At 43.8% G+C, this 23,554-nt stretch overlaps 2 protein-coding genes across 2 annotated transcripts in view; one reads left to right on the forward strand and one right to left on the reverse strand.

The window, feature by feature from the left end:
* The window catches only part of DNAH10 (dynein, axonemal, heavy chain 10), a 58,312-nt gene extending 39,118 nt beyond the window's left edge, over positions 1 to 19,194 (forward strand). Inside the window, exons 53-79 of the mRNA XM_009997677.1 lie at positions 68 to 271; positions 1,046 to 1,126; positions 1,537 to 1,734; positions 2,379 to 2,540; positions 3,102 to 3,276; positions 4,104 to 4,285; positions 5,039 to 5,175; positions 6,016 to 6,233; positions 6,636 to 6,857; positions 7,439 to 7,586; positions 8,033 to 8,312; positions 8,659 to 8,888; positions 9,580 to 9,853; positions 10,271 to 10,375; positions 10,862 to 11,016; positions 11,769 to 11,923; positions 12,151 to 12,334; positions 13,131 to 13,331; positions 13,885 to 14,094; positions 14,470 to 14,565; positions 15,264 to 15,435; positions 15,972 to 16,103; positions 16,537 to 16,748; positions 16,833 to 17,000; positions 17,261 to 17,441; positions 18,464 to 18,609; positions 19,048 to 19,194. Coding sequence (XP_009995979.1) covers positions 68 to 271; positions 1,046 to 1,126; positions 1,537 to 1,734; positions 2,379 to 2,540; positions 3,102 to 3,276; positions 4,104 to 4,285; positions 5,039 to 5,175; positions 6,016 to 6,233; positions 6,636 to 6,857; positions 7,439 to 7,586; positions 8,033 to 8,312; positions 8,659 to 8,888; positions 9,580 to 9,853; positions 10,271 to 10,375; positions 10,862 to 11,016; positions 11,769 to 11,923; positions 12,151 to 12,334; positions 13,131 to 13,331; positions 13,885 to 14,094; positions 14,470 to 14,565; positions 15,264 to 15,435; positions 15,972 to 16,103; positions 16,537 to 16,748; positions 16,833 to 17,000; positions 17,261 to 17,441; positions 18,464 to 18,609; positions 19,048 to 19,194 — 4,775 coding nt within the window. The remainder of the gene's footprint in view (positions 1 to 67; positions 272 to 1,045; positions 1,127 to 1,536; positions 1,735 to 2,378; positions 2,541 to 3,101; positions 3,277 to 4,103; positions 4,286 to 5,038; positions 5,176 to 6,015; positions 6,234 to 6,635; positions 6,858 to 7,438; positions 7,587 to 8,032; positions 8,313 to 8,658; positions 8,889 to 9,579; positions 9,854 to 10,270; positions 10,376 to 10,861; positions 11,017 to 11,768; positions 11,924 to 12,150; positions 12,335 to 13,130; positions 13,332 to 13,884; positions 14,095 to 14,469; positions 14,566 to 15,263; positions 15,436 to 15,971; positions 16,104 to 16,536; positions 16,749 to 16,832; positions 17,001 to 17,260; positions 17,442 to 18,463; positions 18,610 to 19,047) is intronic.
* A 2,266-nt stretch (positions 19,195 to 21,460) lies between these two features.
* On the reverse strand, positions 21,461 to 23,178 carry CCDC92 (coiled-coil domain containing 92). The gene is made up of 3 exons (XM_009997611.1): positions 23,049 to 23,178; positions 22,687 to 22,728; positions 21,461 to 22,236 (listed from the first exon to the last, which is right to left on the reverse strand). The coding sequence occupies exons 1-3, from the start codon at positions 23,176 to 23,178 to the stop codon at positions 21,461 to 21,463; spliced, it is 948 nt and encodes a 315-aa protein (XP_009995913.1).
* Positions 23,179 to 23,554: the final 376 nt, after the last annotated feature.

The following is a 23,554-nucleotide window of genomic DNA, read 5'->3' on the forward strand; positions in this document are numbered from 1 at the left end:
GTCCCCAGCCACGTGGTTTTCTCTTCCTGGTTGTTCTCAGTAGCATTCTTCTGTCCTTCTGCTGCAGGGATGGTGCCAGCCCTTTTTGCAGATGATGAAAAAGACTCCATACTGACTCAGATTGGAGAGGAAGCTAATAAGGCTGGTGTGAACCCAGCTAAAGAGAGTGTCTGGCAATATTTTCTAAGCAAATGTGCAAGCAACCTACACATTGTCCTGGGAATGTCCCCAGTTGGGGACAGTCTGAGAACGTGGTGCAGAAATTTCCCAGGTATGAATTGAACACACTGCTTAGCCCCTCCTCTGGGAAATACAGGTTTACAGGCAAGAGAAAATCTCCAATGAACGGACACTCAGGTGTCTGGCAGCTAAAGCTAAGCAGAGCAGGTCTCATCACTAAGGATTTGCAATGTGTTGGTTTCTTCCCAGTTATTGACCATGTATCAGTGAGAATTATTGATTAGCATTTACCAGATCAGTTAATTTTCCAGCTGAACAGCTAGAAGTCAATTGGTCATCCTCATGGAAATACACAGCCTATGTCTGCAGCCTCTTTCTGTAGTTTATTGAAGAATGCAAGGTATTAATGTGTTATGAGGCTAGGAGGGTGGTAAGAGAAACATTTTTGTATCTAAAGCCAAAATAAAAGCATATTGAGAGGGACATTCACTGAAAGAAGAAACACCTGAGCTGATGGGTGCTACACTACAGCAGGTGGCAGAAAGGAGTTCTAGGAGACTGAAGGTACATAGGCAAGATGGGTAGGGGTGGGAATCCTAATGCAGGAATTAAAATAACTTGTTTCAGCTCTCAGCTGCATCCTGTAGAATGGCACAGCCTAAAGAACAATGGGGTTAGCAGGACACAGGTGCAAAGTTGATTGTTTACTGTCAAAATGGAAGCATCAACTTTTTGGTAAGTACTGTTGCTAAGCAGGTGTTAAATAAGATGGATCCTGTAGATTCTTGATGCAAATGAAGTTAAGCAGATTAGGATCTATTTTTACAAAGGAATTTTTCTGATAACACTATCCTTTCATTTTCAGGTCTTGTCAACAACACTGGTATTGACTGGTTCATGCCCTGGCCCCCCCAGGCCTTGTATGCAGTTGCACAATCCTTTGTTGGTATGTAAGATATCACTGTTTTAAGCCACTAACCCTTGGGATAGCCTAAGAAATATATTCTTTACTTTGCAGTTACTGTAGGTTTCAAAGCTTGATTTCCCATTGTGCTTGTTACCCTGTGTCTGAACAGGTGATGAAAAATCCCAGTAAAAAATGTTTTTGGATGGAATTTTCTTACTCAAATAGATTTGAAAACTTGCTAAAATTCAAGTTCTCTGCAGACAATGTTGCCTGCCTACCAGGAGGCCCAGGTTCTCTTCTGTTTCTGCCTTGATCTTGCTTTTTGCCCCAGAAAAGACTTCTTTTTTGGTGTCTGGCCTAGATGTACATAAGAAAAATGGTAACTGGTAAACTCTTAAACAAAACCAACAAAAGCTTTGACATCTTTCTTTTCTTCTGCCTGATTTTAGGGAATAACAAACGCATCCCATCAGAAAGATCCAAGTCAGTGGTTGAGCACATGGTCATGGTGCATGAGTCTGTGGGTGATTTCAGCAAGAGGTTTATGCAGAAACTGAGACGTAGGAACCATGTCACCCCAAAGAATTACCTCGATTTTATCAATAATTATCAAAAATTGCTGGAGGAGAAAAATCAGTACATTTTAGGTAAGGCTGTGTGGATGTTTTCAACTTTTGAACAGGCGATTTAAATATTTTGAGAAGGAAAGAAAAACTGGTTAGAATCCCACAAATTACCCTCATTATGCAAAAATAATTTTATCAGTACTATCTCAAATGCTGTGCTGACATCTGGTTTTGACATTGGACTGAAATCGTGGCCACATATGAATGTTTAGACTCTGGCTGTCAAACAGGGGGCTCTCCTTAAAATTTTTAGGGCATGAACCTGAGGCAACATGTCCAAACCAGACACTCCTCTGCCTGGGGAAGAGTCTGATTAGATCTAATACCAGCTCAACCTAACTCAAGATTGACATTCCTTCTGAGACAGCAATTCTTATTCATACTCCAGTGAGCACTGAGATATGTGAAGAGGATAAAACATGAACAGTGCAATTTGGAAAGCAAGTTGTGGCACAGGGCCACTTATCTGGCCTTTCAAGTGGCATTAACACCATCTTGGATGGGAGGCTTAGGAAAGAAAAAAATCTCTCAGAATAATATTCCTTTCATAACCAAGGTTGTCTTGCTGTGAAGTGCACCTATAAGCACCTTTACCTTCTGTGAGATTGTCTGTTGGTCTCTGGTAGCTCACAATCCACTAATGTTTCTCCCTTTTTTCTACCTAGCACAATGTAAACGGCTGGATGGGGGCTTGGTTAAACTGAAGGAAGCCAGTATACAGCTGGTTGAGCTCAACAAGAAACTTGCTGAGCAAAGGATTGTGCTAGCAGAAAAATCAGCTGCCTGTGAGGCTTTGTTAGCAGAGATTTCAACAAACACACAAATAGGTAGGTCATTTGCAACTACTAAAGTGTCCCACAGGCTAAGCAAGGCTCACATGCTCTGTGTTGGGTTGGGTTGGAAGACCCTCTAAGAGCTCCAGCTTCTTCTAGAAGTAACTTTCTTGCTCTCTCTCTGTTCACCTAGTGTCATGCTGTAACAGTAGGTTCCTCTGCCTTTCCCAGGTTGCCATCTTTGCTATTTATTTGGCCTACAGTACTTCACACAGTCAATGCTATGTTCCTCTGCCCTTGTCTTCTCTTTTCATGGTGTAAGCCATAATGTGGGAAAGAGACATTAGCAAGAAAGGGACAGTTTGATTCAGAAAACTACTGTTAGAGGAAAAATAGAGGGATACATGGGAGGAAAAGAGTTGATGTATGCTGTTATGTGGAACATTAACAGTGTTCCTGACCCTTGATGGAGCTGCAAGCATTAGCAAACTAACAATAAAAAGATACTGAGTTGATGGTCATTGCTGATTTTCAGCCAAAAGCAAATCTGTATTAGTATATGTTTTGAATTCAAATTGAATAAGCCATTTATGGTCCCTTCTTTACAATTCCTAGCTGAGGAGAAGAAAAAACTGGCTGAAGAAAAAGCTGTGGAGTTAGAGGAACAGAATAAGCATATTGCTGTGGAGAAGGCAGCTGCTGAGGCAGCTTTGGCTGAAGTCATGCCTATTTTAGAAGCTGCCAAACTGGAGCTTCAGAAGCTTGACAAGTCTGATGTTACTGAAATCAGGTGACTTATTTGGATGTTCAGTAGCATAATCTCTTGGAAATTCTCAGAGAGATCCATGTTTGCAGGGTTTGAGCCTTAGCCTCACCTTTCTCACCCGCATAGTGTATGGGTGTTGGTCAGGACATCAGTTGTCTGGGTGCAGAGGTCAAAGGGGATTCCCTGCTTGCTAGACCAGGACTTCCCCTTGAGCCTGTTCTTCCACTGCTTCATTTGATGTCTTCCCCAGATGTCTTTACCCTGAGTCTGATGCTCTAGAAACTGTTGTGGTTTTTGCCTGGGCAGTGACTGACCAAACCCCTTCATTCCTCCTCTATTTTTATTCCCTGTGAGTAGGAACACTTACCAGTTATTTGACAGGGATGCTTTGATAGCAGGAAAATGTATTTCTCTGCTGAATTACCTTCTCCCTGTTTTTATAATATATCTTGTGTTTGGGGATAGATATAAAGGCACGTCCAGTCCTTGGCTTTCCCTGGAATAGTAACAGTTCTCACTTCCCTGCTTCCCTTTCTCTAGTGCATTTCTGAATTTTTCCTGTCCCAAGGGGCAGCTGCTTCACTGCCCTAGGGAAGAATATCATGGCTCAGCATTTTAGGCCTTTAGTATTTATTTGATCAAATTGTCTGAATACAAGAATTGATTTTGAGCTTTTGACTAGTAATTAATTTCTTGTCTGGCCTTGATAATCTTTTTCACTTTGTGTGGGATGTCTTTTGTCCTGGCTGCTGTTGTATTGCAGTAACTCTCTTAACAAGAAGTACTAGTGTCTGGCATCATGCGCTTTGTCTCCTTTTTCTCCTCCACTGTCTCCTTTGTCTGTTCTCTAGATCCTTTGCAAAACCCCCTAAGCAGGTGCAGGGTGTTTTGGATTGTGTTCTTATAATCAGAGGCTACAAAGAAATAAACTGGAAGACAGCCAAAGCAATGATGTCTGAGGCCAATTTCCTGCGGTCCCTGATGGAGATAGATTTTGATGGGATTACTCAGAGCCAAGTGAAATCTGTCCGAGGTAAATTACTGAACTGTACACTTGGAATGAACGTAGCATCTTGGTAATGTGATGAGCCATGTTGGCAGCAATCCCTCCTGTGTTTTTTGGGAGAGTGGGATTCACTTTGTGCCAGGGGACAGCACTGTCTGCCATGCTGCAGATGTGGCACAGCTGGGGTGACAGGATTTTTCAGAGTTCAAGGACCTTCTGCTGCATGTTACATCCAGTTTCTAGACCCTTTAGAGCAGGCAAGAAGCAAACAGGACAGCCAAGTGGGCCTGCTGGCTGCTTTTAGCCACTTAGAAAGTAGAGTTGTGACCTTGTCCATGTGCTGGCAATTAAAATGTGACACATACAGAGTAGAAAGAAGATAAACTATATCTAAAGCTTATGAGCCAAACTTTGCACATGCTCCTGAGGATGTAATCCAGAATAGTTCCATTAAAAGGGGAATTTGGACCTTTGAACAAAATTGCATCTAATTGCTGCAGAGAAAAGAAACCATCATCCTGAGACATGCTGAATAGCTCCTGAATCTAATAACTTCTTGGAGAAAAGACTTGAGAAATCACTAGCAATATTGTGCTTGTATTGTTACAGCTCAGTAGGGCTGTAATATTTTAAGGTCAGAGTCACTTGAATATTCTGAAAAATGGTTCATATTGTCTGTCACAGCATTGCTTGATATTGCTGGTAGGGAAAGCTATTTCTCTGAGGATTTCTGTGCTGTCATTAAACTCACTTGCAATATTTTTGTGTTTGCCCATTTAGGTTTGTTAAAGACCCTTAATACTAGCTTCAATGAAATGGAACTTGTTAGCAGAGCAGGACTGGGAATGTTAAAGTTTGTTGACGCAGTGATGAGCTACTGTGATGTAGTTAAAGACGTCAAGCCGAAGAGACTGAAGGTAGAGTGTGTGGATGCATGATCCTGATAAGAAAAAGAATGCTTAGCAATTCATAGACTGCTTATTTCCCCACTTGCAAGTGCTTAAAAAGAGGTGTTCAGGAGAGCTATTGCAGCAGGGGTGAGGCAGGTACGCAGTTACAAACTGCTTTGTTGTGTGATGCTCTGATGGTAGGTTTCCATCCATGCCAGTGCTCGAAGAAAGAGGGAGGAATGTGTTGGAGTTTTGTAATCTAACATGCTGAGAAAACCACAGTTTATAGCTGTCTACTGAAAAAAACTTCAAAACACATGGCATTTGGACAGAGCAGAACCCAGTGGTACACAAAATCCATGGTCCTTAAGCACAGACCTTTTTATTAACTTTTTTTTTTAGAATAATTGAAAAGTTATTTGTATTACCAAAGGAAACCTCCACCAGATGATGCTGGGAAATTTTCTTCAATAAAATGTTACCATACACAGCTGACTACTGAGAAAGTATATTCATTAGATGACAAGTCTGACTATTTTTGAGGTCTTAGTTTTGCTGTTATTAAGGAGATAAGCCTCCCCTTTTGTCCCCCCTCTAATGTCAGCAGGAGTGCTCCCATGCTTAATGAAACCTTGTGGTTTCAAAACTCCAGGAGATTTATCTGCTTTGGAACTGCAGCATCAGCCCATGATGTGTATGTTTGGGATGGAGAGAGGGGGTGAGAAGCAGTGCCAGTTCTGTTGGCTTGCTCTATTTATTACCAGGACTTTCTGAAGTGTATGAAATAGCCAAAAGAAATCTGAGAACTTCTCTCCAAAGCCCTACTTTCCTCTGATACTCTTATGTTTCCTCCACAATGGAATGCAGGTGGCTAGGCTGGAAAAGACCTATTACACAAGCAAGCGGATACTGGAAAAGCTAAAGGCAGAGTTGGCTGCCATTCAGGATGAGCTGAAAGCTTTGGGGGACAAATACCAAGAGGCAATAAGAGAAAAGCAGCAGTTACAAGAAGAGGCAGAGATTATGCAGAGAAGATTAGAAGCTGCTGACAAGCTCATCTTTGGCTTGAGATCTGAGAACAAGAGGTAAGTCTAGATTCAAAGAGGAACATTTTTGACATCAGAGGGTCTAGTGTCAAAATCAGGGACAAAATAGGGATAAAATCTATCAAACTGAGACATTTTTGGAAATGTCACTTCCTGTGATGTTTGTTTCTGAGAAGAGCTAATATCCATTCTAAGCTAATATCCATTAGCTCTTGAAAAAAAGAACAATTTTTAGTGCAGAAGAAAGTGGTGAACTCAGATTAAAAAGGTGTTTCAGGTCAACTCAGTGTCTTTGGCCATTGTGATAGTGAGAGAACAACTCATTGTAAATTTGGGGGTCTGTCTCAGCCAACATCTAAAGCAGCAGCAGATGGAAATTCTGTCTATGATCCCCACCCCCCTGCTACAGGCTGACCCAGGATTGCCTTATAATTCTATCAGGTGGACAGAGGAATTAGAGGAGTTTGAAATACGAAAGGTGGAGTTGCTTGGAGACTGTCTACTTTGTGCTGCCTTTCTGAGCTATGAAGGAGCATTCAACTGGGATTTTCGAAATGAAATGATCTATCAAGTGTGGCAAGAGGACATCCTCTCACGAAAGATTCCTCTGGGTCAACCATTCAAGTTGGAAAGCCTCCTGACTAATGAGGTGGAGGTTAGCAGGTATGTCTGGTCAAAACCCCAGGGACTACTAAATGTGGAATTGTGAGAGTCTGGATCTGAATCTCTAGCACAGAAGTGGCATTGTGGGTGGAGGTGCACACCAATGATAGAGCAAGCCCATTTAATGTCTTGAAGTACTTTTCTACTAGTTATCAGAGGCCATTTTTAATAACAAATGGTTGTACTTCACACTCCAGGGAAGTTCACTGAACCTAGACATACATCATACCTTTTAATAAGATTTTTTAAAGGAGTTAGTTATAATATATGTTCAACCTGAAGACAAGCAGGTGTCTTTTCATTGACTTAAATGAATTTGGAATTAAACCTATGCCCAGGTTGCCCATATTTTAACTACCACTCATCAAATGCAACAGCATTTTGAGTAATGTAGTTACACCTGACTCAGACAATGACTCAGTGTGAGTTTTGACACTATTCTCACAATCACATCCAATATATATTTCCTTCCAGGTCTAATAGTGTGCTCAGTGAACGGCATAATTTTACTGACAAATGAAATGTGCTGCACTCCCCTGAAGTTTTTCCCCAGTCTGGTCTTTGATCCATTCCATTCCCAGGTGGGTTTCCCAGGGATTGCCTCCAGATGAGCTCTCCATCCAGAATGGCATCCTGACCATGTATGCGAGCCGCTTCCCGCTCTGCATTGACCCACAGCAACAGGCTTTACACTGGATTAAGAAGAAAGAAGAAAAAAATAACCTGAAGGTAAAGAGAAATTACAATTTTACTTCTTTACTGGTTGTTTTAAAAGCTGCATAAGTGACATAGTGACCAGTTCTTTGGGATGGATGGTTTGCTCAGGGTCTTGGCCAGCTTTAATACAGGCAGCAACATTAAAACCAAAGGGCTGGTATAGCTTGGGTTTTATTTCAGCTCCTGGGTGGTGTTTGTATGGAGGACAATAACACAGTCAAAGGCACAACTGAAACCTTGAAAAGTAGTACTCCAAATGGAAATTCCTCTCAACTGAGCAGGAAAAAAATCAGCACCTTTACTGTTGTGTCCCAGTGCAGTGTGTATCATCTGCAAGAGGAGAGACAAAAAGCACCAATGAGCAAACTTCATTAGTGCTGGCAACTATTATAAAATAATAATGTTCAGTAAATTGATTATCACTTCTCCTTTCATATCTTCCCATTATTCCCTTCCAGATGGCTTCCATTTATGACCCAGATTTCCTTAAGCAACTAGAACTGGCCATAAAGTATGGAAGCCCTTTCTTGTTGCATGGTGTCGACGAATACATTGATCCCGTGATAGACAATGTCTTAGAGAAGAATATCAAGGTTGCACAGGGGAGAACATTTGTTGTGCTGGGTGACAAAGAAATCGACTATGACAGTAATTTTAGATTGTACCTGAACACCAAGTTAGCAAACCCAAGGTATTCTCCCTCTGTGTTTGGCAAAGCTATGGTTATCAATTACACAGGTAAGCAAAAGTGTGCATTTAGTAACAAAGTAGTGATTCAGCTGTACTGCAAGTTTAGGGCCTGGATAAAACTGCAAAAAAAATCATAGTCTCCCTTATATTCAGCATCTTATTTAATAAAAAATACTCTTCTTACTTCTTCCTTTTAATTTGAAACTGAGCTAAGTATTTCTTCTTGCATCTCTCAGGTTAGGATGCTTTGCTAGAATTACGACAGACAGTTAATAACCAATTCATTCTGGTGTGTTGCTGTAGCTTTATGAGATCATGGAGATGAAATAATTTGTATAAAAGCTCTCCTTGTGTTTAAAAAAAGACTGTTCGTGGGCATGTGTTTTATCTGTAGTTACACTGAAGGGCCTGGAGGATCAATTGCTCAGTGTCATTACGGGGTTTGAAAGAAGGGAGTTGGAAGAACAGAGAGAACAGCTAATTCAGGAGACAAGTGACAACAAAAACCTGCTGAAAGATCTGGAAGACTCTCTCCTTCGGGAGCTGACATCTTCCACAGGAAACATGTTGGACAACTTGGACCTAGTGCAAACCCTGGAAGAGACAAAATCCAAAGCTACAGAGGTACCAGCTCTGGGCTTTTTAGAAGGGTGTCGTTTAACAGAACATTGTCTTTCCTTATTCATTGTGCTTCACTTTTCCCCTTTGAAGCTAGGAATTAGTTTGAAAGAAAATGGAGAGTTTTCTCCTGAGCATGTTGCATCTTTCAGTATTGGGCAGTATTTTATTGTATCAGAGAACCAAATCTTATCTTCAGAAAAGTCCTTATCAAGACCAAAATGGTGGTTGTTTGCAGTTCTAAAGCAAAGAGTATGTGAAAAGTTTCTTTCACCTCTGAAACAACCTTTGTCTTGTGTTGTATCAGATCCGAAAGGAAAAAATAAGCTTTTTACTATTCAGAGAGGATGTAGAATCTCTGTCCTTGGAGGTTTTAAGGCTGTACTAGAGCAAAGCCACAGCTGACCTGATCTAGTGGTGGTCATAGTCCAGCTTTGGGCAGAAAGTTGAACTGGAGATCCCCAGAGGGACTTTCCCACACACTTCCCATGATTCCGTGCCTTTTCATAAATAGAGAGGGTGGTATTAATTTTATCTAGCTCTTGTTTTTTACAATTCATACTACCTCCTTTAGGGCTACCTGCCCAGATGACCTGTATAGTCAACACAGAGAGGCAGGCACTGCTTATTTTGATATAATATACACCCTGTGAATCAGAGCAGTAATTACATGGGTATAAAATCAATGTACATCCAGGTGATAGAAAAGCTGAAGCTGGCAGAGACGACGGCGAGGGATATCGATCGCCTGCGAGATGGCTACAGACCAGCTGCCAAGAGGGGGGCCATTTTGTTCTCTGTTCTGTCTGAAATGGCTCTTGTCAACACCATGTATCAGTACTCACTGGTTGCCTTCTTAGAGGTTTTTGGATTCTCTCTTCGGAAATCCATGCCCAGTCCTATTCTTCCAAAGAGGTTAAAAAACATCATGGATACGCTGACCTTCAATACCTACAACTATGGCTGCACAGGTCAGTGCCAGTCAGGGATGGGCTGATACTCAGTTGTGCAAGTACTTGGGAAGAGCTGTGCCTTCCCTGGGTGTTCATTCAAGAGGCAAGGTACCAATGGGTGGATTCACTGGTGCTCAGTTCTCAGCTTTGGTTTACACTCCCTGCTACTTCTCTTTGAGGGAACTGTGCACCTTACCAGTGTAACTTCTAAAGAAATGCTTTTCTTAATACAATTCCAAATGGTAAATCACTGCTATGGATCTCACATCCTTGGATGTAACTCACAGATGCAGTTTTGATTCTGTAAGCCTGATCCAGAACCACATTTTTTATTATCCTGATCTTTGTGGGGTGACCAGATGCAGGCTGTGGATGTAAAGACAATTCCACAAGTTTTAGCAGCTGATTTTTGAAAATATTGTCTTTTTAATGTAGGTTTGTTTGAGAAGCACAAGTTACTATTCTCCTTTAATATGACCATCAGGATAGAGCAAGCTGATGACAGACTAACCCAAGAAGAACTCGAGTTCTTTTTGAAAGGTAAAGTGAATATTTATATAGAAGTATATACCCATATGTAGCAATAGCTAAAAGATCTTTCAGAGATAGATTTTGGGTGGATATGATTTGCTGTAAGAACTAGCACCTAGAGAAACCACTGAAAATAGCTGAACTGTGTTGGTTTACACAAATTGTGGATTCTCCTATTTCTGTTTTTTCCACTTTGTTAAACAGTGAAGTGGCTGATCTTTCTCTGCAGATGTTCACAAATCTCATATTAGCTAGTTGTTAGGCTGTTACTTCAGAAAACAACCTTTGGTTATTGTAGAAATGTATGCAAAGATAAAACTGGCATTTGCAGGCACTTGAAAAATGCCATCTTTTCTTCAGCAGGCCAGTTTAATCTTGTAGTGTTTTCAAAAACAGGTTTCCAGTTGGTTCCTCTGTGCAGTGGGACTGTATGTGTGGTCACGTGTTGGAAAATTTATTCCATGGACATTGACTCTGGTTTCTGACTGTGACTAGGCAATATTTCCCTGGAGAAGAGTGCACGAGAGAAACCCTATGCTTGGCTTCCAGATCAGGGCTGGGAAGACCTAATTCGCTTGTCTGAAGTATTTCCTGAGAAATTTGAGTCTCTTCCAGATGATGTGGAAAAAAATCCAGATATATGGAAAAATGTACGTGCTTCTTTGCAATCCTGTTCCCTCTCCTGGTTTTTCTTCTGCCGTTCAATGTTGAAGCACGATGCCCTGTGCTGTAGCACTTGGCAGGAGGCACGTCACCGCTGGCTGGTTCTGTCAAGGCCTTGCTTTTCTCCTCTACCTCAGTTAGTGATTGGCTTCTTTCCAGAAGAATTAGGGCTCTTATTCTTTAAAAAACAAACAAACAAACATCTTCCCTTGCATACTGTAGATGTTTTATTTTCCATACAAATGCCTTAGGTGAGTTATTTGCCCTGTTGAAGCCAATGGAGTTTTTGCTGTTGGTTTCAACAGTCAACATGTCACTGTTATTTTTGTACTGCCAAAGTGTTCTTTCATCTCCTTGTGGCAGTGAGTTTTACAGGCTTCAAACACAGGCCTTCCTTCCTTCTGCCTTTAGTTTTATCCCATGTCTTCTTGCTTCATAAGAAGTCTCTCTGTAAGCAATCTGTTAATAGTTTTTTCTTGACATGCTGGTTTTTGTATCTTCAGAGAATTACTTGACATAAAATGAAAGCAGAAGTTTGTTTTTGGACCTGAATATACTGAAAAAGCTGAATTTTCTTACATTCAGTTAATCTTTTCATATTTTGTTGCAGCTGATCGACTTCGTTCTTTGTTCTTGTGTCTCTTGGCCCCTCATTAGTCAGATTTTGTCTGTTTTCCCAGTAATGGCATTGATGGAGCCACCTGACCCATTCGCATTGTCTCCCATCTTCTCTTGCCAGTGGTATGATGCAGATGCTCTGGAGCAGCTGCCACTCCCCATGCAGTACCAGGACAGTCTCAGCAGCTTTCAGAAGCTCCTACTTTTCCGGTGTTTCCGAGTGGACCGGCTGTATCGGGCGGTGACTGACTATGTCACTGTGACCATGAGTGAGAAGTAAGTCGCTTTGTTCTTTCAGATCTGAATCACACCTTTCAGGTATCTCACAGAGAACTGGAATTGTAATCAAGTATGTAAATGACTTTGTAATTTGCCTAAGCAGCAGAATGTGATTTGTGGCTGGACTGTGTCCGCATGCAGCATGTTGGTGTGAACATCATCTTGTACACAAGGTGGCTGCTCTTGTGTGAATGAGCCTTTTATTGTGCTTCTTTTCCTACCAGGTATGTGCAGCCCCCTGTGATCAGCTTCAAAGCCATCTTTGAGCAGAGCACTCCTTCCTCACCAGTTGTTTTTATCTTAAGTCCTGGCTCTGATCCTGTCAGTGACCTCATGAAACTGGCCGACAAGACAGGCTTTGGAGGAGACAGACTCAAATTGCTGGCCATGGGACAAGGCCAAGAGAAGGTAACTTCATTGGGAGGGCAGGGATGTGTTGTGTGAATTGCAAGTCATGCTCCTAATGTTGTGGGCCTGCTCAAATTTCCTTTCCAAATGCCTGCTCCATTTCATAGGGGGTGGCTTTGTGGTTCAGTTTTCCAGCCTGGGAATAATGCTTCCCTGTGATGTGAAAGGGGCATTTGGCTGATTGGCTGACTCAGGATCATAGTGATACTGTCATCTGTTAAAAAACAGGTGGGCTGAAAAGATGTTACTCTGCAGCCTTCAAAGGATAATTGGTGACCTGTGTCTGCCTATGGCCATGAGCTGACTGGAAGTCACAGAGTTTGTTACCCAGAAGCTGCCTGCTGCTCTTTGCTGTAGCTTTCCTTTGTGCTGAGGGTACAAGGGCAAGGATGTCCAAAGCTTAGCAGCTGAATGAATTGGCTGTGGATTCAATCAGTGAGAGAACTCAGATTTGATTCATTGAGGCCACCACTGCCTAGGCTCTGATATCCACCCTCTGGGCCATGCACACTCCTCTGCTGTTTTGAAATACTTCAATGCTCTGCATGGCTTTTGATTTCAAAAGGAATTAATGAGATTAAAAATGCATCTCAGAGCAACTTCTTGTGGTATTAGAAAATGTCTGGTCTAAGTGAGGAGCATTCTGATAAGGCTACGAAAACTAACTCACAGGTTAACTGTGAGTTAACTTCCTGCTTGCTAGTAGGAAGAAATCCATTGCACTAACCCATCGGGGTCAATTTGCTTACAGGATAAAGGGAGAGTTACTCACAGACAATTCTTTCTCTCTCTGAAGATTGCTTTGCAGATGCTGGAGGACGCAGTGGTTCGTGGAGAGTGGCTCATGTTGCAGAACTGTCACCTTTTGGTCAGGTGGCTTACTGATCTGGAGAAGGCCCTGGAGAAGATCACAGAGCCTCACCCAGACTTTCGGCTCTGGCTGACGACTGACCCGACCGAGGGCTTCCCGATTGGAATACTGCAGAAGTCCCTAAAGGTATTTCCAGGGGGGCACAGCCTTCCTCCTTCCCTCGGGAAAACAGACTGGCTTTGGGAGGAGCAGGACCTGGGTGCAGCACATGGACTGGGGCTGGATGTACCTGCTTTTTGTCTTTATAAGCCAAATCCTTTTTTTCCCCATCATCCTGTGTCCTGTCTGTCTTACCATGGTGGTTCCTGTGGGTGAAAGCTGTTCAGCATTTGTTTTTCTGAAGCAGCTATTGCTAAGGACAGGTTTGTGAGTAAACCTGGAAGTGTGACAAATGCTCTTGAGATTCAAATGCTGCCGCAAGTGAGTAACCTCCAAAGAGCCAGGAACAGTCCTGCTGGAGTGCAGAGTCTGGTCTTTACATATGTGTGTTTACCTTGATGAACTTTAAAGGTCCATTTCATGTCTTTCCTTAAGAATAAATTCTGTATTGATACGAATTTGTAAAGCAGTTCAAAATTGTCGAGCTTGATTATATAGATTACTGAGAGAGCAGGATAAATTGACAGCTCATTTTCCTGAGCCTGTCAGTAATCTGTGGCTTCCCTGATTATTTTGATAGGTTGTGACAGAACCACCCAATGGTCTGAAGCTGAATATGAGAGCCACCTACTTTAGAATTCCCCAGGAAGCCTTACAGCAGTGCCCACATCCTGCCTTCAAACCTTTAGTCTATGTCTTGGCATTTTTCCATGCTGTGATTCAGGAGAGAAGGAAGTTTGGAAAAATTGGCTGGAATGTTCCATACGATTTTAATGAATCTGATTTCCAGGTAAGAAGGTATTACAACAGCTCTGATATTCTTTAGTTGCTCAGGTTACTTTTGAAAACATATAATCTACCCTACTTTAATCCTTTCTCACACTAACATTTTGCCTCATTTTTTTCTGCTGCTGTGAGCTCATGTAGCCTCCTCATCTTCCATAGTGTCAATTTTGCCACTAAAAATAAATCACATTCCAAATCCTTCATATTTATATTGCCTCTCTCATGGATTTCTTTCCTTAAGAGGATTTATACTTAGCTTTTTAATTATTTGGGAAAGAAATGATTGCTAGTTTTCAAATAAGAACTATATTAAATAAATATATGGATATATATAGCTGAGTTATGAATCTTATCTCACATGTTCCAACAACTTTATTAGGTCTGCATGGAAATTCTTAACACATACTTGACAAAAGCTTTCGAACAGAATGATGATGAAATTCCCTGGAACAGTCTCAAGTATCTTATTGGTGAGGTGAGTGCCCACAATGTCACTGACGAGCACTTGATGCTAAAAGTATCCAGATAAATGAAGCTTCCTTGCTGCTTCATCCAGTAAAGCTGGCTGAGAGCCTCTCCTGGGCAGTCTTGAAACTCCTGTGTAGCCCTGAGCAAGTCACCTCATTGTCTCAGTGAAAAAGGGCCACTGTGAGCAACAGAACCACAGGGGAGTTATGGTGCTTAATTAATTTTTAGTGCGTGTGCCCTTGGGATCTGCTGACGAAAGGCACTGAACAGCCCATCACGAGCACAGGGCGAGCTGTGCAGGTGCTGCTGAAGCTCTTGCAGTGCAGGATCTGGGACGTGCTGTGGAGTAGCTGGACAGCTCAGTGTAGCTGCTGTGACATGAAATCCTGCAGGAACCAGTTCCTTTGCAGCACTGAATCACAGCCAAGTGTGAGCTGGTACCTGAGGAAGGTGCCACTACACAGAAATCACTATGCCTGGTTGTTGTGTGTGCCCACAGCAGTCATCTCCTGACAGTCCCACCAGCTCCCGCTTGTTCCCCCTGGAGAGGGGGCTAGAGAAGATGCACTTGCTACCCCTTAAGGGGAGGACAGTGTTGTACCTGTGGTCACCGCAAAAGCAAAGACTGTTTTGGGCCTTTCAGTGCTTTTTAACTGTATTTGCTGCCCCAAAAGCTAATGTAGTATTGATGTCACTGATTTCCAGGTCATGTATGGTGGGCGTGTGATTGACAGCTTTGACCGGCGCATTCTGACGGTCTATGTGGATGAGTACCTGGGGGACTTCTTATTTGACACCTTCCAAACATTTCATTTTTATAAAGACGACAAGGTTGATTACAGAATTCCACACGGGGCTGGAAAGGATGCCTTTGTTGGTAAGAAATGCTTCCCCTGCCACTCAGGCTGTGTGTGTGTGTGTGTGTGTGTGTGTGTGTGTGTGTGTGTGTGTGTGTGTGTGTGTGTGTGTGTGTGTGTGTGTGTGTGTGTGTGTGTGTGTGTGTGTGTGTGTGTGTGTGTGTGTGTGTGTGTGTGTGTGTGTGTGTGTGTGTTGTGATGTTGTAATCCTCTGATGATGCTGTTCTGGCTCTAAATGAGCAGCCCCTTGTAATGTGAGCTGACCAGCCAGCTCCTCATGTCTGTAAAAAAATATTCTATTAAAGAGTCCCATTTTAAAAATTATTATTGATACATTTCCATGGCAGGGGTGTGTATGGGTGTGTATTTAATGCTTAAAAGTGTTCCATCCATCCTTACAGTGTTTTAACACCAACTGTAGCATTTGATTTTTTCCAAGCAGAGCGATAACAAAAAAATCCTTCATGAAACTCCCTCTCTCCCTCCCCATCCCACCCCCCTCCTTTGGCTGTGGTTTAATGTACCTGATATCCAGGGCTGTGTCTTTACATTGCAGAGGCAATCGAAGCCCTGCCCCTTGCCAACACCCCCGAGGTGCTGGGTCTTCATGCCAATGCGGAGATCGGATTTAACACCCAGGCCGTGCGCGAGATGTGGGCTCATCTCCTGGAGCTGCAGCCTCAAACAGGTGTGTTCTCCAGCACTTTGGTTTTGTAAATAAGAGCTAATAAGGTTGCTTCCTGTCAGGGGGACTGTGACACCAGCCTGGCCACCACCTGCCTCAAGGTGCCTGGGGCCCTTGACGCCCGGTGCTGCCATGGGGAAGAGCATGATCCTGGGGCCACAGAGGGCCTGAGCCGTGGTCATGGGGAGCAGAGTGAGGAAAGGGTGGGACTGAGAGTGGGCAAAGCAGCTGAACCAGGCTCTGCCAGCATGGGGGGGTAAGTCCAGCATGTGCCCAGAGGCACAGTTGGAGGCAAGCAAGGGGCTTTCTGGTGCAAACAGTGCTGCAGAGGGTGAGGCCTTTGATGCCAAAAGGTGAGTCAGCTTTCAATTAGAGAATTAATAAGAGAAGGGGTAACCTGTGCAGATTTAGTCCTATTCAACCATTTTGGTTTCAGGTGAAACTAGTACAGGCATTAGTCGAGATGAATATATTGCAAACATTGCTAAGGATATAGAAAACAAAATTCCACCAGTATTCAACCTGGACAAGATCAAGAGGGGTTTAGGCCCAGAGATCTCCCCCACCACGGTGGTGCTGCTGCAGGAACTGGAACGTTTTAATAAGCTGCTCGTTCGAATGGCAAAGTCACTGGCTGAACTGCAACGCGTAAGTAAGAGCACAGCAACCAGAGGAGCTCAGTCAGGCCTTCCCCTCCCCAGGCTGGCACTCAGGCTCTCACTGTCTTTCCAGGCCCTGTCTGGGGAAGTTGGGATGAGCAGTGAACTGGAGGATGTGGCTCGGGCGCTCTTTAACGCGCAGATTCCCGGCATCTGGCGGCGCCTCGCTCCTGACACGCTGAAAACACTTGGAAATTGGATTATTTTCTTTAGAGCTCGGTATAACCAGTACACCAGCTGGGTGAGTACCTCCAGAAAGCTTTTTGTTTTGGTAATCTGCATGATGTGCTGTGCACATAGGCACAGAAGTCAGTGAACAGACACTGCTTTAGACCAGTTGCTAATGCCCATCACCACATATACAGTGGTAATGAATCACTGCATGACTATGGATGCAGGGCAGACAAGCCCCTGGCTTGTCTTTAAGAGTATTGGCCTCTGGGCTGAGAACCAGGTGTGATGGCAGAACCAGGTGCTGCAGCTTGTCCTCTGTGCCTGCAGGTTGAGGACTGTGAGCCCAAAGTGCTGTGGCTCTCGGGCCTGCACATCCCAGAATCGTACCTGATGGCTCTTGTTCAGGCCACCTGCAGGAAGAACAAGTGGCCCCTGGATCACTCCACCCTCTACACAGAGGTCACTAAGTTCAGGAATGCAGAAGACGTCACTGAAGAGTCTACTCAAGGTAGGTGTTTTTTATGATTATTTGGCAAAAATAATGAAGCAATTAATTGGAGAGAGAGAGAGAGAGAGAGACAGACTGCCTGGCAACCTGAGAACATGACTTAGATGATACGTCTGCAGACGATACCCTTGGTTTTGCATTTCACAGTCCATATGATTTCAAGCTGAGAAGTAGCAGGGGTGGGCTTTTCTGCTGAGCCCCAGCAAACACAAAGTATGAGCTTTCTCAGCTCTTTTCACCCACATGAATGTGTTTGAGCTTAGACCTCTCCCTTGCTCTTTTATACCTTTACATATATACTTTTTTTCTTAATGCCTGGAATAGTAGCAGTCATAGCAGGTTTATAGAGACTTATTTACACCATAAATAATATATTGAAATAAATGTAAACAAAAAAGCAAATGCAACTATGTATGATTTATGGTGTAAATATATCTTTATGAAATTTCTCTGGCTATGCTGTAATTACTAAAGATAACAAATGCTGGGTAAAGGTGACAGCTAAGCAAGGCTTTTGAGTACTAGACCTGACCAGGATGAGAAGAGGAAAAATAAAAGTCACCTATACTATTATTTACTGCCATTTCATCAGAATGTTGATATTTGTGCTAGAATGACTCTATCCAGCCCTTCAGCTGTTAGAATGCTCCGAGGAGCAGCCCCCCCAGCAGGGACACTGACCTCTTACACCTTGGCCATTACCTGGGCAATGAGTTGGAGGAGGGCACTCAGCTGGGGGGGGAAAACTGCAAGCAAAGCAGTATTGATAGCAAATGAAGTTGCAGTGCAACCGACACAACTGTAATTGGGAAAAAAAGGTTTGACAGAGTAGGTCACAGATGTATTATAAAACAAAAAAAACCACAGCCAAACATACCTCAGTGCAGCTGCAGGTTGAAATGATGGGTTGTGTCCTGACTCTTGAGTGCTAAGGAACAGCTGCTGCAGCAACAACACTGGTATTAAACTGATGTTTTCATAGCTCAGTTTACACGAGATGCTTCATTTTTCTGCCTGTGCAGGCTGCTTTGTTTCTGGTCTGTACCTGGAAGGAGCAGACTGGGACACAGAGCGCAGCTGCCTCATTAAGAGCAAGCCCGGGGTGCTGGTGGTGGAGCTGCCCATTCTGAAGATCATCCCCATCGAGGCACACAGGCTCAGGCTCCAGGTACTGCTCCTTGGGGACATCATGGCCAAGTAGCTCATTAACTTGTTCTGTCTCTACAGCTCACTGCTGGCAGGCCCTTCCCTCCTGGCACAAGCAGCAGTGTTGTATCATTACCACTAGTATAGAAAGGAGGCAGTTTAACACATCTCCTCACACTAACCCCTAGAAAAGAAAACCTTTAGCGATGGTGACACAAGTGGTTAATATCTTTGCTGCTTCTCTTCCATTCAGGCAGTGTGAAACCATCTTGGGACACTCTTAGAATCCTCCTACTCTTTTAATTATTTCCTATTGCCAGCTAATGAGATAAAGGACATTTTCTGGCTATCAATTAACACTTAAAAAAGTTAATTTCTGAAGACAATAATCTCTCCTAGAGGTCCTTTTTCCAGTTTGATTCAAGCATGACTCAGTGTCCTTTCCTCCACACTCTTGTAGAACACCCTCCGGACACCTGTGTACACAACCTCCCAGAGAAGGAATGCCATGGGTGTTGGCCTCGTGTTTGAAGCTGATCTTTACACTAAAAGGCACATTTCCCATTGGGTCCTTGGAGGTGTTTGTCTCACCTTGAACACAGACTGACACTTCAATCTGACCTTTGTGGTGGGGACTCAAAATAGGTAAAGATGTGAGCAAAGAGTTTGCCCATGGGGTGGGATAGTGTTCACCTGACTTGGAATATTAAGATAAAACCAAGCTGTTGTTATCAATAAACACATTTGAAGATGAAAGTGTTTCTCATAATTTGTGTTGCCTTTTAGGAAGGCTCCAGGCCAGTCTACAGGTATGAAGGAGGAGATGAGTCAAGTCTTGCACACACACAAAGACTAAGGTTTGCCTGGATGGTTGTAAGAACTGTTTTTAATTGCCCAAAGCATCACTTCTGTGCTTAGAAGTGGTGCCTTCCATCGTCCAAGTGCCAGGGTAGGTCAGTCACACAACAGATGGCCATAAAAATACGGCAACAACAACCAGAAATATCCCAAAGCCACTGCTGGTTAATGCAATACACTTAAACCCCACAGAATAACAGCCTTTCTTCAACCGTTTTCCAGGAACACAGCTCCTCCCTATCCCTCCCCATCAGGCACACAACAAATCCTACCACACAACTGGCCAGGTGTGACACTGAGGAGTTTCTTGGGCTTCAGAACAGCAAGAGACGGAGGCGTGAGGGTGTGTGGGGTCAGCACAGGAGGCTGGTGGGTGGTCACTCCCCCTGTGCCTGGGCACAGCCCTGGTGGAAGCTGACATGCTGCACAGGAAACAGAGCAGTACCACGGCCAGGAAGAGCTGCTTTGGTCACCCTGCCAGTGCCTTTGTGGGGGACATGGCCCAAGGCTCCTGTGGGAGAGACGCACCAACACAGGCTGCAGGGAAAGCTTAAGAGAGGCAGACTAGAGCTGGCAAGGGGCAGGGAAGAGGGCAGGCAGGGATCCCTCATCAGCTTTCACGGAGATTATGTGTTCTGAGTTTTTGAAGGCACATCAGAAGCTTAGCAGCATTTGGGAGCCATTGGTTCTTGCTGGTCCTATTCAAGAGACTGCAGACAAGAGTGGAGCAGAGGTGAGCTGGAGGTGCTGATCACAATTTAAAAAAAAACAACACAACAAAGGTCGGTTTGTGCTCCCCTCCCAACATGACACACTCTCACTGCTCTCAGGATGCCTTTCTTTCCTAGGAAAAGAATAATAAAATAAGCAAAACAGCTGTAGGGTCTACCTGTTGCTTACTAGGAAGGAGCAGAGGAACCAGGGCAAGTGCAAGGCAAGTCCATCCCAATCCAGGAGGATTAAAAAAAATAAATAAATCAATAATGCCAGGTTCTCTTCCTGTATGACTTGGTTACATCAGTTAAATTTAAAACTGAAGACACACAGTTTAGAAGGACAGCTCAAGTTTCTAAGCTGGCAGAAGCCAGCACTGTCTGATGATGTCCAGAACAATTCTAAGGTTTTTAGGAAACAAAAAGAATCCCTTTCCAAAAAGTGCAGGTTAGAGCATAAAACACCATTTCCATATTTGATAACCAGTTACATTTTCTCTCTGGAAAAGGAGCTCTGAGCCAGTATGGAAGGTGCTACAAGTGCAGTGTCCTGACTAGTGTAAAATGTGGATTCTAGGGAGCCATCCCAGTTTTAAATAAAACAAAACAAAAATTCCAACCCTGTGTTCATAAGCTATGAGAAGCACTAACTCTTTAAAAGGGTGCTTTATCCCCACCCTTCTTTTTTTTACTTAAACCCACAACCTGAAGTTTTTGTTCAGGATTAATCAAGTAATGTTTGCTGGGACTCACAGGATTTTAAGAAAGAGAAACTATGAACTCAATTTGCAATCAAGAGCATGTGCATGTGAAGGAAAAGACGTCCGGTGCTCAGTCCAAAGTGTACATAGAGCTGCATTATTTCAATCCTGCTGTGACAAAGGCTCTGTGAAGGAGGTTGTGTTTGTGTATGAAGGACTTACATACACAGTGAAGACAAGAACCACCGATAGTTCAAATGTTAACAGCCAACAGATATTGCTGCAGGTTTATAGTTGTTTGTTTTCACTACTATTGGTTAATAACGCAGCCTGTGCCTTTGTCCACACATGTAGATACAATAAACGGAGCAGTGCTCAGAAGCAAGCAGTCAGGCACCCCTGATTTGGCCACAGCATTTAGTAGTTATACACCTTGCCATATGAACACAGGTTTTGTTAGAGGAGCATAATCTATCAATGAAGTACCTGGAAGAAGTTTGGCATGCATGGGGCATCAAAAGAAACTTGACTGCAGGTGCTAGTTACCCTACAGGATCACAGTGCATCAACAGCAACAGAGTAGAGCATTTGGGTGATGGACTTAAACAGTTCTGTCCGTCCCTGAGTGCTTTCTGACCACTTTGCTGCCGTGGACCTGATCCACTGCCAGGGTTTCCACCTGGGGCTGTGGTGGGGCGGGCGCCGCGTGGTGGATCCGATGGGCCACCCCGATATGCGCCTTGTGCGGCTTCTCGCGGGCCGGGCTCTGCGACTCCCTGGCCGCGCGGTCTGAAGCGATGGGTGGGATCACCAAGGGCCTCTCCTTCACAAGAGGCACCTCTGCTGTCTCCCTGGCCAGCAGGAACGGCGTGGGGTCAGGCATGGCATCCACGGGCTCCCGCAGCAGCAGCTTCCGGCTCTCCGCTCCGGCCCGATAGGCCTCCTCGAACTCGGGGTTGAGGGGCGTGGACAAACTCTTCTTCATCCTGCGCCGCGGAGTCTCCGGCAGTTTATCCTTGGGGGGGGACGGTTTGTAGCTGCACAGCACGGGGCTGCCAGAAGGGGTCCCCTCCGAAGTCCCACTTGAACTCATCAGCTTCTTCTTAGTGGCATGCAGCTGAGAAGTTAAATAAGCGATAGTGCTTGCTCTCTGCTCTAGTTCACTTGACAACATGTTGAGCTTATGGCTTTTCATTTTTAACTCTTCCAAATACTTCTTTTCTCTTTCTTTAATAGTGTTTTCCAGCACCATTATCATCGCATTCTTTTGTTCAAGTTCTTTCAGCAACTCATTATTTTCAGTCTCTTTGACTTTCAGCTGAGCTTCAAGATCTTCACACTTCCTCTTGAGTTCGTCGCTTCTTGAAATGCCAGTTCCTAAAAGAGCAGGAAAAGCAGAAGTGTTTCAAGTTAACATTAGCCCCTAAGTAAAACAGTGCAATAGGGTTCCTTTTGACATCCCAAAGCCATAAGAGAAAAGGTAATTTAAATAAAAGTCTCACTCTTCTGCCCTTAAATTTGTGTCCCCTGTTCCCATAGAGCATCCAGGGAACTGACTGTCTAGTGAGAGAGGAGCCAGCACTTTGCACTCTATTCCTGGCCCTTTAACAGATTTCCTGTGTGACCTTGTTAAGAACTTGTGACATTTACTTCATAAATAAGTAACTCTGGAAAGTAGAAAACCACTTTTATACCTGTAGAATTTATAAAGTCAACATCCCAAGTGCAAAGTACTCTCACCTGCTTGTAAAGGAGAAAATACAAGTGTTGAAAAAGCTGGAGAAGTTTAACATGAACATGAAAAGAAAAATGCTCTGCATTCCTTACCTGACAAGTCTGAACTCTTTACAGTCAGCTCATAGGTTAAATCTGAGGAAAAAAGTTGTTTATGTTCATTAGAACAACATCAGCTACCCCCTGCCCCACCTGCTGAGCATATTTACAATGGCATTCTTCAATAAAAATGTAACTCCCCCCACCCAAAGCAGTAGCAGCAGATCCTCTGCAAATCACCAGAGACGTAAAACAACCGGAACCACCGGGGGACGGTGCCTTTTTTTTTTCATAATAAAAAAGTCATCTTTGCTTAATGATGACACAGTTGTGCCCCCTGATCTGTGCTGATCACCCTGGTGGTGGGCTCTGCTCTGCTGCTGAGGCATGAGCAGGGACCCCCCAGCCTGGGGTACCTGTGCAGTGCTGCTGCAGGCGGCGGATCTCGGCGTGCAGCCCCCTCAGCGTGTTGGCGTGTTCCCGCTGCAGGAACAGCAGGTTCTTCTGGGCACTCTGCAGCTGGTTTTCCAGGTTTGGAGCTGCCATCTTGACATGCAGCTGCCCTGTCAGGAAACAGTTGTACAATTATAACAGTGAATGGTCTTGTTTGTAGAAAAATCCTCGCCCTACAACCCGGATCAGCAGCAATAGCCGAATGCTGCTGCTATGGAACTGGAATGAAATCAAGCAAATGCCAAAAGGCTTTCCTTGTGGAGCAGCCTTCCCAAACTAGGCTTGATCAGCAGAGCTCACCCTCAAAGCAAGAAAGGGTGAACTGTATGATGCTGAGGCATCCATGAAGACCCCTGCACTGCCAGCATCACTACTGCTCCTGCTAAGGCAACAATGGTTTCACATACACTGCTGAGAAACATCCCTCTGGTAGAGCTGGAGATAGACTCCCAAAGGAATTATCTGAAAC

This window comes from Chaetura pelagica, unplaced genomic scaffold (assembly GCF_000747805.2).
Source record: "Chaetura pelagica isolate M959 unplaced genomic scaffold, ChaPel_1.0 scaffold45, whole genome shotgun sequence".
Taxonomy (NCBI): domain Eukaryota; kingdom Metazoa; phylum Chordata; class Aves; order Apodiformes; family Apodidae; genus Chaetura; species Chaetura pelagica.

Excerpts from the sequence above, each read along its gene's own strand:
- CCDC92 (XM_009997611.1), bottom strand. The coding sequence starts at position 23,178 with ATGGCAGCTCCAAACCTGGAAAACCAGCTGCAGAGTGCCCAGAAGAAC. Across the intron at positions 22,729-23,048 it reads CCTGCAGCAGCACTGCACAG|ATTTAACCTATGAGCTGACT; the intron begins GTACCCCAGGCT and ends TTTTTTCCTCAG. Across the intron at positions 22,237-22,686 it reads AAAGAGTTCAGACTTGTCAG|GAACTGGCATTTCAAGAAGC; the intron begins GTAAGGAATGCA and ends CTGCTCTTTTAG.